This window comes from Patagioenas fasciata, chromosome 5, assembly GCF_037038585.1.
Source record: "Patagioenas fasciata isolate bPatFas1 chromosome 5, bPatFas1.hap1, whole genome shotgun sequence".
Taxonomy (NCBI): domain Eukaryota; kingdom Metazoa; phylum Chordata; class Aves; order Columbiformes; family Columbidae; genus Patagioenas; species Patagioenas fasciata.
Genome location: NC_092524.1, coordinates 18,765,820 through 18,780,866, shown reverse-complemented (window position 1 = coordinate 18,780,866; position 15,047 = coordinate 18,765,820). Strand labels below are relative to the sequence as shown.

General features: G+C 40.2%; 1 protein-coding gene across 8 annotated transcripts in view; it reads left to right on the top strand.

Moving 5' to 3' along the window:
* Positions 1-15,047, top strand: part of TSPAN4 (tetraspanin 4) — a 443,521-nt gene that overhangs the window by 174,736 nt on the left and 253,738 nt on the right. The window contains exon 3 of one of the 8 annotated variants that reach the window (XM_071809030.1): positions 748-855. The exons of the other annotated variants lie outside the window; for them this stretch is intronic. Coding sequence (XP_071665131.1) covers positions 748-846 — 99 coding nt within the window. The 3' untranslated portion in view covers positions 847-855. Of the gene's footprint in view, positions 1-747; positions 856-15,047 lie in introns of those variants that run through there. 8 annotated transcript variants of the gene reach the window in all.

The window sequence follows — 15,047 nt, the reverse complement described above, 5'->3', positions numbered from 1 at the left end:
CCTTAAATGCACCCAGAGGAGGGCAACAAAGGTGATGGAAGGGCTGGAAGGATTGTCCTATGAAGAGCAGCTAAAGACTTAGGACTCATTTAGTTTGGAGAAAAGGAGGCTGAGGGGCGACATCATTGCTCTCTACAGCTTCTTGAGGAGAGAATGTGGAGAGGGAGATGCTGATCTCTTCTCCCTGGGATCCAGTGACAAAATGCTTGAGAATAGTCCAAAACTGTACAAGTGGAGGTTTTGACTGGACATCAGGAAACATTTGTTTACTGAGAGGGTGGTCAAACACTGGAAAAAGCTTCCTAGAGAGGTGGTTGATGTCCCAAGCCTGTCAGTGTTTAAGAGGCATTTAGACAATGCCCTTAATGATATACTTTTAGTTAGCCCTGAATTGGTCATGGAGTTGGACTGGATGATCATTTTAGGTCCCTTCCAACTGAAACAGTCTATTCTGTTCTGTGCTGCTTGGATGCTGTCTCTTTCCTCTTACAGACAGTATCAAGACAGATCAGATGATTGTCTGAGAGGTGCTTATTTCTCGGTGCTGACAAGAGGAAGTGGAATAGTAGGGAAAAGTTTAGATTAGGCGTCAGAAGTTAGATGACAGAAGACTTGCCCTGTCTGCTTTTTGAAACGACATCAGGATGGTCAAAAATGGGAAAAGAAAACAAAAGTGATGAGGCAAAATGCACAGCAATGGTTTGAGAGAATACAGTCTAATCCTTGAAATATGCTGTTTGTCTGTAGGGTCACTCAAATGCCTTACCACAGCTGGGCAGTCTTCTTCAAACCATAAGCACACATGAAGAGAAAACAATAAATGAATTGTCCAGACCTGTGTCCTGAGCATAACACAGAAAGGTGAGAGATCAAGCTTTCTTGGAGAAAGGTATCATTTGAGCCTTTTTAATCCTATAAGTTCAGAAAATGCTTCTGAGAAAACCCTGTATTCTCGCCTTTCCTCCTCCGTCAATATTTATTTTAATATCCATTTTCTAGAGAGTTATAGGTCATTGTTTGCTCTGCTGTTTGTCTTGGCATAGGCTAAAAATCCAGTGATTGTAACGCAAACACAAAGGTAAATTAAGATTTATGGAAAGATCTGCTAGAATTGGACTGATATGTGAAAACACTTCCATGCCTTGTAAACCTAAGCTTATTGATACGTGGAGGAGTCTAATAGAGATGGTGTCATCTGGGAGCTGGAGAGTCATTACACCTTAATCACTCTTCGCTTGCTTTGGGGAAAAGAAAGAATTCCTTAACTGTTGATTAGTTTTGTTTTGCAATTTATTTTAAAGAAACAAATGAACAAACAAACAAACAAACAAGAATCCCCCCCCAAACAAACAAACAAAACTCCCAAAAAATGAAAACAGAAACAAAAAGAGATCCAAAATAAAGGGGAAATAAGGTTTTTCAGGATTATTCAGGTGTTTGTTGGCATTGTTGTTGTTGTTAATTAGCAGTATTCTAGAAGTAAAAAGAAATCCCAGCCCACGAGAAAAAAAAAAAAGATGAATAAGTACAAAATCATTATTGAGGGGGCAGATGCACATGGCTCAGGATCAGCTTTTTGTGTACAGACCAAAGAATCTTCTCTCTTTTATTAAACGATTGTGGTTAATGTGTGACAAGTATGACATTGTTTGGTGAAATATAGCCCTTAGACTTCTTTTTGAAGGGAGGAAAAAAATATCCTGCCTGATTTATGGAGAAAAAAAATCCTTAAGCTGTAGGTGACATTAGCAATAAAAATGTCAGGCACTGTAGTGTATAATACATGGCTGTGCTGTGATTTCACTGTATTTAATGTTATGGGACAATAACCAGGACTTCTGCACTTCTGATTACTCATTTTGAATGCAGCTTTTCTAAAGAGAGTGACAGTTTCATATTGCTAGGGAACAAAATGTAGCTATCGTAACTACTGCAAGCTTTGGCCTTCCTCTACAGAAGTCAGCAGGATTTACTTATCTCCTATGGGAGAAAAACAAAACCTTAAGAATATGAATGAAGAGGGAATTTTCAGAGAAACTTCTTTTATTTACATCAACTTAGTGACTGAGCTCTCTGCTGGAAAGCTCTTCTCTGTTTCTGATTACAAGGGAAGTTTACATCCAAAATTTATTTACATCCTGCATAAATATTTTGTCCTTACACTTCTACTCTTCAAAGAAAAAAAATGTTTAATGTGTATATATTTCAAGATTTAAAGTTTTCAACACAGAGACAACAACCAGAATACTTTACACTGAGAAAGGATGACTATAGCCCTCATAAGTGCCTTGTATGATTGACTTTTTTGCATTGCATGTTTTGACTTTTCAGCCCCTTCTTACATGATGTCTGAGATAAATGCTGCTGAATATCTTTGTTCTTATTCATCCATACATCAAAAAATGATGAACAAACCCAATTTGTTTTTCCTGGGAAGAAGTCTCCCTGTTCTTCAGCAAGGATTAAGGTGGCCAGTGTCATTAGAGGACTTCACATTAGGTTAATAGAAGATCATGTAAGTGCCTTAACACTTCAGCAGTTTTACTGCCGGAATTGCAGAGCTGAATGTTCAACAGCAGTTCGAGATCATCTCGGTCTTACTTTCTCCCTGTATCCACTGAGAGATGGCAGAGCATTGGCAAAACCAGGGGAAGCTGCAAACAGAGGTGCAAGCATTTAATCATAGCCAAGAGATGGTACTTACACAGGAAGTGACAAAAATAACACCAGTAATTAATACTGAGTGACTTCTTGGAGTCACTTCTGACTTGCACCTGCTGTCTTAATGGAGATTAAACCCATGTAATGGATGGTAAGTTACATCCAGCAGACTCTGCTCTACTAACCGGCCTTGCTGTTTTCTCCAGGGTCTTATGTGACTATATAACTACAGTAGGAAGTCTGATCCAGTTAGTTTAATACTTTTGTATAAGGTAATGCACAGAGTTACCATTAAATCTGGTTTTAATCCTGTTTTTTTTTTTATTTTGGTATTGAAACACTGGTTCAATTCTGCTTGTTTCTTAAAACCTGTCGTTGTATAGAAGCTGAGTTCTAATAAGCAACTTGGCTGATACATTTGCAGGCACATTTTATAGGAGGATGAATGTGAGTTAGAAATAAAATTTTAGTGCTAGGCTACCATGAGCCAGTCATTATAAAGACAGTTTAAAAATAGTGAAAACATTCTCACTGGATAAAAGTTTTGAATGAGCTATGTGAATTATAAGCGTTAATGCTAGATTTCCAAAGGCACTTAGCATCAGTTTTATGAAGATACTGCAGTATGTAAAACTGCAAGTAGACATTTTGCGGAATTAACAAACTTAAATGTCAGTGAGGGTCTCAATGATAAGATTAAAAAAAAAAAAAACAACTAGCTATTTTGGCACTTGGGCTGAATCTTTTTAATGAGACCCAATTTTCTAAGGGAAAGTAACACTTTCAAAAGTTGAATCCTATACTGTTTGAAACTATGCATGAAGAACAGAGAGACTGTTACTGTTCTACTTGTTTCTGATAATTATACGTCTAAGGCACTTCTGAAAAAGGAGAAGGGAAAACTGTATCTGGTTAGAATAGTAGCAGCAAGTTTAAGACCAAGGGGAAAACTATCTTTAATGTAACGAGGAGTAGTGATACGATCTCTGAAACAGGGATGTGGATGAGCTTTCCTTATTCCTCTATCTAAAACAAATGTTTGGATTTCTTCTTATTTCATTGGTTGAGCTGGAAAAAATTGAGACTTTTTTCTTTCTACATTTCAACTCGAACTATGTAGCACAGCCTCTGAATAGAAAGTAGAATAATATAAATGAAAGAGATCTAAAAATAAAATTAAAATCACTTCCAGCTAGGTCTATATAAGCACTAAAAACAGAAATGAAGATTTCATAGTTTCACTGCAGCATCCAGCAACAAAAATCAATGAATATGAACCAGGTTCATAGTATTAAAACAAACCATCAGCTTGTAGTAGGAAGTAAAACAAGAGGTGCAACATTCACAGTAGGAAAGCAGATGGAGTGATTAGATTAATGGTAATATTTTAAATGCATTTTTGTGTGTGTGTCTGTGATCTTTTATTACAAGAGAAAATCCAGTCAATTAAACGTATGTTGCTCATTGAAGTCCAGTTACCTTTAATGCACCTGGGAACGCATGAGGGATTGACCCCAGCCAGCAACTAAGCACCTACCAGCTGATTGCTCACTGTCCACTGTGCCCCAATCAGTGGGATGGGGGAGAAAGGTGGGAGAGCAAAATGAGTGAAACAAAGCTCTATGTGCAAGCAAAGAGGAATAAGGCATTATTCACTGCTTCCCCTCAGCGGGCAGATGCTTAGCTACTTCTGTAGGTGGGCAGGCTTCAGCAGCATAATGCTTACTTGGGAAGATGAACACCCTAACAGCAAATGACCCTCCTTCATCCTCCTTTCCCAGAATTTTTATTGTGGAGCACAACATCTTGGACTGTGGGATATCCCTTTGGTCAGTTGGTGTCAGCTCTCTCAGCTGTGTCCTCTCCTGACTTCTTGCCCAGCACTCAATGAGGACATTGCCACTCAAGCCTATTTTTGCCTGGTTTTACTCCAGAGTGTCTGGTTGCTGCTGGTGTTACTGTGCCTAGTGGAGGCTATTCATGCTGGTCAGAAGCAGGTGCTGCTGGAGATTTCTGCTGTACCTTGTTATTCTCAAGACATCCAAGGGTTTCACTTGGACATTTTGCCAGACCAATTTCACCATTTTCTTGCATCAACTAAATTCCATAATAAATCCATCAAGACATGTAATTCCCTGGTCACAACTGGAGATGCTTTATCTTTTTTACTGCTGGGGAGGCTTGATTTTTGTTGCTAGCTTGTTTTTATCAGATGAAGTTTTGGAATTTTGTTGGAAATTGTTTCCCAGTGTGTACATTGCTAGTATGGGATGGTATATTCATCCCTTCAGCTATCAACAGAGGCTGCCTGGCTGGACTTGACATTAGTTTAACTCATTTTGGTTGCACCTCTGTATTCTTAGCATCACTGTTGCCTTCATGTGGACGTGCTGAATTCCACATGCATGTGAATCTCATGTTTTGGAATAGCTTAATTTTGGGAGCTGTAAAGATGACCTGTCTTTTGGATGGTGACTGAATCATAGAATAGAATCATAGAATAGTTTGGGTTGGAAGGGACCTTCAAAGGCCATCTGGTCCAACCCCTGGCAATGAGAACGGACATCTTCAACTAGATCAGGATGCTCAGAGCCCCGTCCAGCGTGACCCTGAGTATTTCCAGGGATGGGCATCTACCAAGTCTCTGGGCAACCTCTTCCCATACGTTACCACCCTTTGCCACTTAAGATAAAACACAACGGGATACTCAGTGCCACTGGGTACTTTCATTTCCAATGCATAGGCTGTGGCTGTGTTCAAAGCACAGGAATTGGGGATTTTGATCAGTACTGGAAATACACAGGAGGCAACTCTGTGAGTTACACATTGACATTGCATTTTTATGACACGTTTGCTAATATTTCCACTACCGCTGAAATAGCCCGACCCTAATGGTAGCTTTGGTTTTAAGTGTTTTAATTTTTTTACCTATAATTGTACACTCTTGTGCTATATATCAATTTTAACTTGAACAGACATCTATGCCTACCTTTAGCTTATTTCTTCCTGAAAATTATTGTTTTAAAATGATAAAAGTGCATAATAAAGAGAGATTATTTGTAACTGGTACAGATATCTCTCAGAATACCAGAAATACAGAGCTCTTGAGAGCTGAGAACTGTCTTTATACCATCTCTGCTCTTTTAATGAATAAGATCTGTTTTTCAAGTATCAAAGATATGTTTAAAGTTGCTATTTCAGTAGACCTTTTAATATTTTCCTTTGCCTGAAGCAGCTGATGTCCCCCTGAATCCTGAACAGGATATTTGTCTGTGCAGTTGAAGAATCCTTATAGCTCTCCCTGTGTAAACACAATTCCAATTGCTTCTGAATGCCCTAGGAGTGTGTCAGAGTTAGGTAAATAAACTAACTACATTAATTGCTTCTACCTCCCCTGAGTGCTTCCACTTTGTGGGTTTTACAGTAATGTTAATGTATTGTAATCCATTATTATCTGTAAAATTAAAATTTTCTTTCTTTGCCTGCATCTGCCACTATTAATTCAGAAGCTCTAATAAATGCATTAAAAGAGGGAAGTAATACGCAAAAGAAAGTCTCTCTGGGAATGTATAATTTCACTTTTACTTATGACCCTTCGTGCTGGGTTTGAAGAAGATAAACAGTGTTAACATGCGAAGTTGGCACACATCTAAAGTGAGACTACAAAGCAAAGTCGTAAAACCCTCTGTAGCTGTTGCACTTGCATTTATTCTAGAAATGGGAAGAATGAGATTAAGTAAGTGCAGTGATGTACTGAAAGCAGGTCTCAGATTCACATTGCTGGACTGGGGGTCATGTGGAAGCTGTGAGCAGTGTCATGCATTGAACTGGGAAACTACCTAGTGGAGCATACTGGGTCTGTCATTTTTATCAAGTAAAATGATAAACCATCAGGAAGCTGAGATTCATCAAGGAAAGAAGGAAAATCTCAGAGGGACCTGTGTGTGGACACAGCATATCAAGTAAGAAATAAGATGGCTGAGTGGGCAGATCAAACTTAAACAGACCTGATAGTTTTGACTTGAAAATAATTGCCTTACCACCATTTGGGGTGCTGACCAATACCTTTCTCCCACTAACTTAAACAAGATATTCAGTTTAGCTATTGTCTGACTTCAAAGGAGCAGGTGAGCATGAGATAGCCCATGAAATTTTGAGCAACTGGCATTTAGTCGGAGAGAGGTTCACAGAGATCCAGGTAGAGTAAAGTGAGAAATCAGGATGTGAGCAAGATGATGGAAAAAAAGGAAAGAAAATGGAGGAGGAGTGGATGTTTTGGGAGCCTTTATATTTTAAAAGCTCTTTGCAAGGCTGGGCTTAGGCAGAAAAAGGAAAAGCTGAACTGTGTGGAGCAGAAGAAACATTTGAAAGCAGCATGGCCACCCAAGAGGAGCCAGGAAGATAGCTACATATAGGGAATGCACAGGGAAGTGGCGTGGCAGAAGAAGAAAATGTGCCTAATTCAATTTGCCAGCATTGCACTGTATCCTGCTGGGGCTTCTTTGGGTCTTCCCTGGAGTTTCAGAGGAGATGCTGGTTCAACACGTTACTACAGAAGGCACATCTGATAGCTGTGACCTACTCAACAGCATATCTTGGAGCACCCTGGCCTCACGGGGGTTCTTCTGTCTTCTCTGCTGAGGGAGCAGCGGCAGGAACACTTGCAGGCAGAAGTGCCAGGACACAAGCTGTGCAGGGCAGGTAAACAGCAGCCCAGGGTATAGGAAGTGGGCCTTTCCTGTGGGTAGGATGTGACAGATGTCCTGCTGTTTCAATGAGATAATCTTATACCATTAGTCTAATCACTGTAATTAGTCATACTGTGCTCACTGGTGATGTCCCTTGGGATGTGTTTCAAAAATCTCCTCCTGTTATGTGCCTGTAGGGTGCTGGATTTGGGAATAAAGAGTAACAGTGCTGTTTCTTTTATCCACCGTAACAAGAGACATCAGAGCAAAGAAGGCAGTTGTGAAGCATGACTTTCAGCAGTCACAATAAAAAAATTTTTGTGGAGGAGTGTGTGTGAAAATTAGGAAAGGAATAAGTTAATTGTGCTGGATCAGACGTATATATTTATACGGGGGCAAGTTAGCCCCTGTTGGCTTATTTGTCTTAGGGGGTTTCTGCCTTTAGCATATGTTCTAGAGGAAGACTGTCAGTCTACAGCTGCTATGGTACTAACAAATCCAGGAACAGGCATGTAAAGTTCAGTGATAAGGTTTTTGTGCGGACGTAAAGCAATTGCTGTGAAATAAAGGAAGGTCTTTAATTTCATGAGGTTTAAAAATGGGTAAAGCCCACAAGGCTGTACAAATCCCTCTTGATTTTCTGATGTGCAGCAGCATTGAGCTTTGCAGAATAAACGGAGCTAATAATTTCTAGGAGGTGGTCTGATCTGTTGCCTGAGAAGCTGAGAGCTAGGGCTTGTTTCCTTGAGTCAGATGTAACTCCTTCTGTCTTAAAATGTTAAACAAAGCCATGGAACTTCGTGGGTGTTTGTGCAGCTTTGTGAATTGCTGCAATGAAAGATTATCCTCTATGAAGTATACAGTGTTATTCCTAGTCTCCTGTGGGGTGGAGTACCCTCCTTGTGTGTTGATTGGATTTAAGGTCTGAATAGTATCTATTGAAGCCTTGAATATTTACAAGAAATTGTTGAAGAAGAATGGATAAACTGTCTATTAATGTAGGTAAAGAAACAGAAATGCATTTAGTGAACATAAATGCGTATTTGCCAGCCTTACAAGAACATAAAAACTCTATTGAAATAGATCAAAGCAACTTTAACTAATGTTAAGAAGAGCTTCTCTCTAGGAATAAGATAAATATCAGACAATCAATAACTGCAAAACCCCTTGGAAAATGCTGCAGAAATACACACACACTTTGCCACTTGTGTCCTACGTTTATTAAAAAGCATCAAGTCTCAATGTACTCTCAGCAACATCTGTTTCCTGAGTTCTCATTAGGAGATGCTATCTACATTTAGTTACATTGTTGTCTCACTTCCAGAAACATCAGATTTCTGAGCCTTTGAACAGTTTTATCAACAATACTTTTGGTTTCAGAGCAGTACTTCATCATTCTGTAGTTACTCTGCCCCTCTCACTGCCTCGTACATACAACGTAAAATGTATCTTGCAAGTTTAATAGCTACGCTGGTTTATATGCAGACTCAAGATTTTAGTAGGCAGAGGAAGTGCTTCTAAAGAAGAGCTCTGATTTTTTAAAAGTAATTGCGAAAGTGACAGCAAGATGGTCTGTATTTATTGTCTCCCAATGATTTCTTAGTTTAGTGGGGAAAAGGAAATATATTCTCATCCTTTTAGTATGTTACAAAAGTTTTATACTAACAGAATTCTAATGAAATCAGTAACAATGCAGTGCTGTAAAATAAGTATAACGTAATGGAGGCAAGCATAGTGGCCCTACGTACCAACTCAAAGCTAAACTTTTAGTGTGAGCATTAAGTTTGGTATTTTTGGTTCATCAATGACAATATTTTGTATTCAAGACATTTAACATTAGAGTACTATAAAGCCACTGTGACTTCACGTTCTGGGCATTGTAGAGATCTAATGCTGGTATCTACTTGATGAATTAGACACTTCTACACTGTTGTTACATATGTACCATCGCTGCTGCTATATCCATAAGAGTAATTCTGGTAATAAGCATTAAGTGATATCATCACTCTTCCAGATAGTCTCTGGAGAAGCCAAAGGATGATGTCATGTCTAAGCATTCTGTTAATCCTAGATGTATCTTTTAATGCCATGATTAATGTGTGTTTCTGCAATACTGTGAAGAATCACAGTCTGAAGGTATATGGGATTTTTGTCTTGGACTGTCCATTTTTCAACTTCAGCAGTGGAAAGAAATACTTTTCAAGGAAAACTATGTATTTTTTAGATTGATCTCTATATATCTGCATATATATATAGTTGATACACATATATGTTTGCTTTAGCTTTTATAATTTGGCTGGTTTTTTCATACCTATGTCCCACTCCTAGAAAAAGATTAGATGAGGTTGTCAGAAAAGTTTATTGGATTGAGTTTTGTTGTGATTTATTTCTTTACTTGTTTATTTTAATTTTCTGTACTAATAACAGCCTTAACACACTAGCATTTCTATTGCCAGAAATGCTTTTGCTGAAATAATTATTCAACTTTTTTTTTTTTAATTCTACACACTAACATAAATCATACCAACGAAAGACAATGTTACTGCTAGAGGCTGTGCCTCTGATAGAATTAGCTTCTTCAGTTGTGCCAAGATGGGTTGTACTTGCATAATGATACCAGCAAACCATTTCTGAAGTAGACCTTGCCTGAGGCACAGGCTTAACTTTACATACTGCAAATAATTTAACTGATTTCAGAAATTATTTATAAGACAAAATCTTGGGCCCCGCATTCCACAGACTTCAGTGGAGCCAGAAGCCACCCATGAGGTATAAAGTATTTTCAAACTCTGGACTAGACCTGATAGAATCCCTGGGGCTACAACAGAGGTAGAAATCGATCTTCCATATTGAAGAAGAAGTAAGAGATTTGTGGGTAAACTGTGGCAAACTTAGCAATGATATGTATCTTATTATTGATGTGAATTAGAGAAGGGAATGAGCAGAGGCTTGCATATAAAGTAATAATATTGCCAAAGGGATGGTCTAAGAAAATGGCCTTTAAAACAGCATCTTGGATAAAGAGCTGTAGAACAAGATTCTATTTGTCAAGGGAGTTTTATCTCTGCAGAGAGGATGCTGTGGATGGCTTATTAGCGATGCTATGTGGAAACCATCTACCAGGCTGAGATATAGCTTAGATACAAGATATGGTAATCAAGAGCAAGCTTCAAGATGAAGATGATACTCAAGTTATGAGCTGGTGCAACAGGAAGGTGCTGTTATTATTCACAAGTCATGTGGAAAGAAGATAATGGGCAGGAGAGTCTTGGGAAGAAAATTAAGGTATCAACTTTAGCACAAGAGCAGTAGCATGACCAAAGCTACTGAAGGGGCTAAGAAGTTGTAAAGGTATTTCTAGAAGGTGTTCCCATTGACTGTAAGAGCACAAACAAAATATTTCTAGGCTGGATTTGTTTGAAAGGAATGCTAGATAATTATTGTAGTGATCTCAGAGTGGCTTATGTGTTTTGGCATGGATTTTTCAAGATGAGAGGGACTATAGCATAGGTTGGTTTCAGGGGAACAAGAAGAGATCACCCTCATAAACAGAGTTGGTTATAGGAGGAGACCCTTTAAATGCAATCATAGAATGTCCTGAGTTGGAAAGGACCCACAAGCATTATTGAGTCCAACTCCTGTGCCTGCATATGACAAGCCCACAGTTCACACCATGTGTCTAACAGCATTGTCCAGTCTCTTCTTGAACACTGTCAGGCTTGGGGCCGTGACACCTCCCTGGGGAGCCTGTTCCAGTGCTCCACCACCCTCTGGGTGAAGAACCTTTTCCTAATGTCCAGCCTAAACCTCTCCTGACACATCTTCCTGCCATTCCCTTGGGTTCTGTCACTGGTCACTAAAGAGAAACAACGAATGATCCCTTCAGCAAGAAAATTAATGACTTGAACTGTAAATGAGACAGTCACATTGGGCTAGTAATGTAACCGCATGGTCTACAACATACATGTAATGAGAACTCAGCCCTATAAGTTTGATTATTTTTGTGATCTGTTTGTCTAATTCTGGGTGCATTTAAAGGATGTTTATTCTGGCATTTGAAAGGCATGATGGACATGTACGTGAGATCCTGAGGGCTAAAGCAGGATGAGAGCAGTGTCTTCCTGATGTCATGCATCAAATATTGCATGGGACAGGCTGAGCTGCTGCAAATGCCACATGAAATGCTTAACCATCCAGGAATTATTCCATGCCTTTCTGGTATCTTAGGCATGTGTTCGTGCCCTAACTGAGAATGCTTGTCCTGTGCTCCACAAGATATATGCTCCTGGTTCTTCTCAGCCAGTTTTGCACTCCCTTGTGCACTATCACTGGTACAAGTTAGACTACTTATTTTGTTGCTGTTGTCCTTTTTAAAGTTTGTTTTGTAGAGCTTTAACCAAAATTTTCATCATCTCTTAATGCAGTCAGCTTGCTGCGTTCGGGTGGGCTAACTGAGGGATTGCATTAATACTGATACAGAGGGGGACTTGTTGAATGATGGTATAATGTGAATGGTTTCAGCTGATTAGCACCTGCGTTTCTGTTCCATTTTATTTTCTCCAAGCAAATGTATTAATGGACCATCCCAAAGTTGTTGGAAGACAAGTGGATAGCAAGCGTTTCCTGTTCGTAAACACCACTGTGAAAATGCAGTGACTCTGTTTTGCTCTGGCTGAGCATGCTTAGCACCTGGTTGCATTAACAGGACTTACACATGTGCTCTGAGTGCAATGTACCCTATAGCCCCTGAGTAATGAGAAACCCTTATCTCGTGTTTCCATATTGCTGCATGGAACAAAAGCCATTGTAAAATCAAATCCACCCAATCCCTCCGTGGGAGTTTTGTCTTGCTTCTTTCTTTATGTGAGCTAATTTGCAATGAGACAACCCAAGGCTGACAAAACAGAGCTTTGTTACTTTCTGCTAGCTTAAACTGAGACAAGGGGAGACTTCTTGACACACTGCTGTCACTGTCTGGATTAGGGGTGTCAACCACATATTTACCAGGGGCCACATTACCCTCATGGCCGAGTGTAGTTTTAGGACTGTATAAATGTAGGGGTAGTTACATTCATACAGTCCTAAAGAACAGTTTTAAAATTACATTCAGCCCTTTGAAGGCAACCACAAGGCTGATGTGGCCCCCAGTGAAAATGAGTTTGACACCCCTGATCTAGACCTTTTCTAAGCTTTATCTTCTCTGGCTGCAGAGATTGTGAGGTGAAAATTAACTCTCCTGAAAATGCTGTGCAGTTTCCATAGAATGAAATCACTGTCTGCAGGTTAGACTGTGACTCCTTATTTACCAAGGTGCCACTGTGTCCAAGTGGCTTCAGTCAGCTGAATTCTAAAAGCTGTAATAAATACCAGTATTGACAAAGAAGCCAACGTGAGCATTTACCTGCCCTACTCTGCTGTTTGCTGCCCTGCCAGCTGTGTCAATGTGACTGTCACAGTTTAGCCTCAGACAGCAACTAAAACCATGTGCTACTCTCCCCCCGCCCTGGTGGGATGCGGAGAATCAGGAAACAAAAGCAGCTACTTTTCAGTCACTTCAACCACAGAGGAAGAAGGAGACTAAAAAGGGAGAAGAGGAGGACATGGCTGTAGTTGCTTTCCCCCTCTCATCAATCCATTGTGCAGCAAATAACCTGGAGGACCGTTTGTACTTCCCTTAGTAACTAAGCCCCTACTGTAGATGATGACAGCTGACAGGAATAGTCATTCATGACTGCAGCTAGTGTTATTTCTCCCCCACCACAGGGAGTGCAATGGTCCATAGCTGTACAGGGTCCTGCAGTTGCTGTCGGGGGGGGACAGGCAAATGTTCCTCTTACCATACTCTGATTGGACATGTACCTCATGCTTCCAGTTTAAGAAATGTGGTGGTAGTGCATGTTCTCTAATCCATATTTCAGAACCATGTTCTTTCTCCATCTTGTATCCTCGGAGAATGTACGTTGGAAGAAAGGTCCAGTTTCCTCCTACGGAAGTTTCATACCTTTGGTAAGGGTATTAATATATAGACTGATAATTCTTAAGGTTAGAGCCGTCCATTCATGATGGTCATCATAGCAGTTGAGGAGAATGAACATCACTAGACATCCACAAAAGCACGGGTGGCTTCAAAAAATGTCAGTTGCTCTTTTTGGATGGTGACATTAGCCTCCAGAGAGCTATTTGCTGCCGAACGTAATTTATGGTATCCAAGCTATCCTACCCCATTCCCAAAGTATAAGAAAAGGAAATCTTGTTATCTCGAATTTCCAGATTAGATTGGAAGTAGAATAAGTGTCATTTAAATTATTTACCCAAAGTTAGAGAAGCGGCTTGTGTCAGAGACAGGGTTTGAATCATAAGCACCTGAATCTCAGACTGGTGCTTTAGCCTCTAAAGGAGACACAGTTCCGGATGAAAGTCCCCTGACCATTGGCTCCATGGTGAGAATTAGTGGGCCTGGTGGTGGTCCAGACTATCACCACCTTTCCTTTCGCTGGCTCTGACCAGAGAGAGGACTGGTCAACCAGCACCTTATGAGACGTGACACGCCATGTCTGCTAACTGAGTTGGGCTGGCTTTGCTGGAGCCCTGTCAGTTGTTTGAACACTTGGAGGGGGGAGACTGATCCAGTGGTCAGTCCCTGAGCCAATGTCTGCTGCTGTGGGTGCCATAGCAGGGCATGGGCCCTGTGAGGTCCTCTGGCCTCATGTGAGACAGCCAGACCAGCACCAGCCTATCGACCGGCCCATTACAGCTCAGTAGATCAGACATGGTGCTACCCTCACTCAAGCCAGAGTAAATTCTTCACATGGATGATCCAAGTTGGCTCAGTCTTCTGGAACTGCTGATGCTTACCCCCGTCTATGCCTTACCCTGATGCGAGCTGGAGGGATGATGGTGGTGATTGCACATCTGTGGGGCATAAGATCTAGCAGCAATACCATCAGCTGTACACAGCCCCTGGTTCCAAAAATTCCATCTAAAAACAGATGTTGCATTCTGATTCAGCATTACTGGATTTGATTCAGTGGATGAGCCACCATTACTTGACTTGGAAAAGGGAGGTGCCTGCTTGCATGTACAAAATCTAGATCGCTGTTTTGGAGAAGAAAAGCCTGCAGTCAGTCATAGTTGCAGCTTTGGGGAAGTGACGGGCCAGAAAAATTAGTCTTAGCCAAATGTTTTTCATTTTTGTGTTTGTGTGAGAGAAGATGTGCATGCTCTAATTTGGTAAAAATTCAACTTAATCTTTTAATTAGAAGTTGTTGTTATCTAAAAACTTTGCAGCCCTCCCACATATCTCCTGACAGCTTGGGCTGTATGGCACAGAGAAGCTAGGATGGCTCTAAGTGTCAAAATATGCTTCTCATTCTTGTGTGTGTATATATATCAATACATTATCAAGTAGAATAAAATCCCACAGTGTGACAGATTATGTTTCTTCAATTGTCATCACTCTTTCAGTGAATTTATGGCTGTCAAGAGAAATTTGCACTTCTAGAAACAATGGAAACCTTGAATCACCTAGGCTGAAAAGAAGGCCAGGCCTTGCTCTGGGTACCTCTTGCTGGAACATTGTTGGAGGTGGCTAAGCTGATTTAAATATATTTGGGTTTGAATTTTTTCTCTCACTTTGCTATTTACATACCAGGCTATATTTCAGGTGGAATTCTGACGTCAGCGTTTTTTTTGTATGTG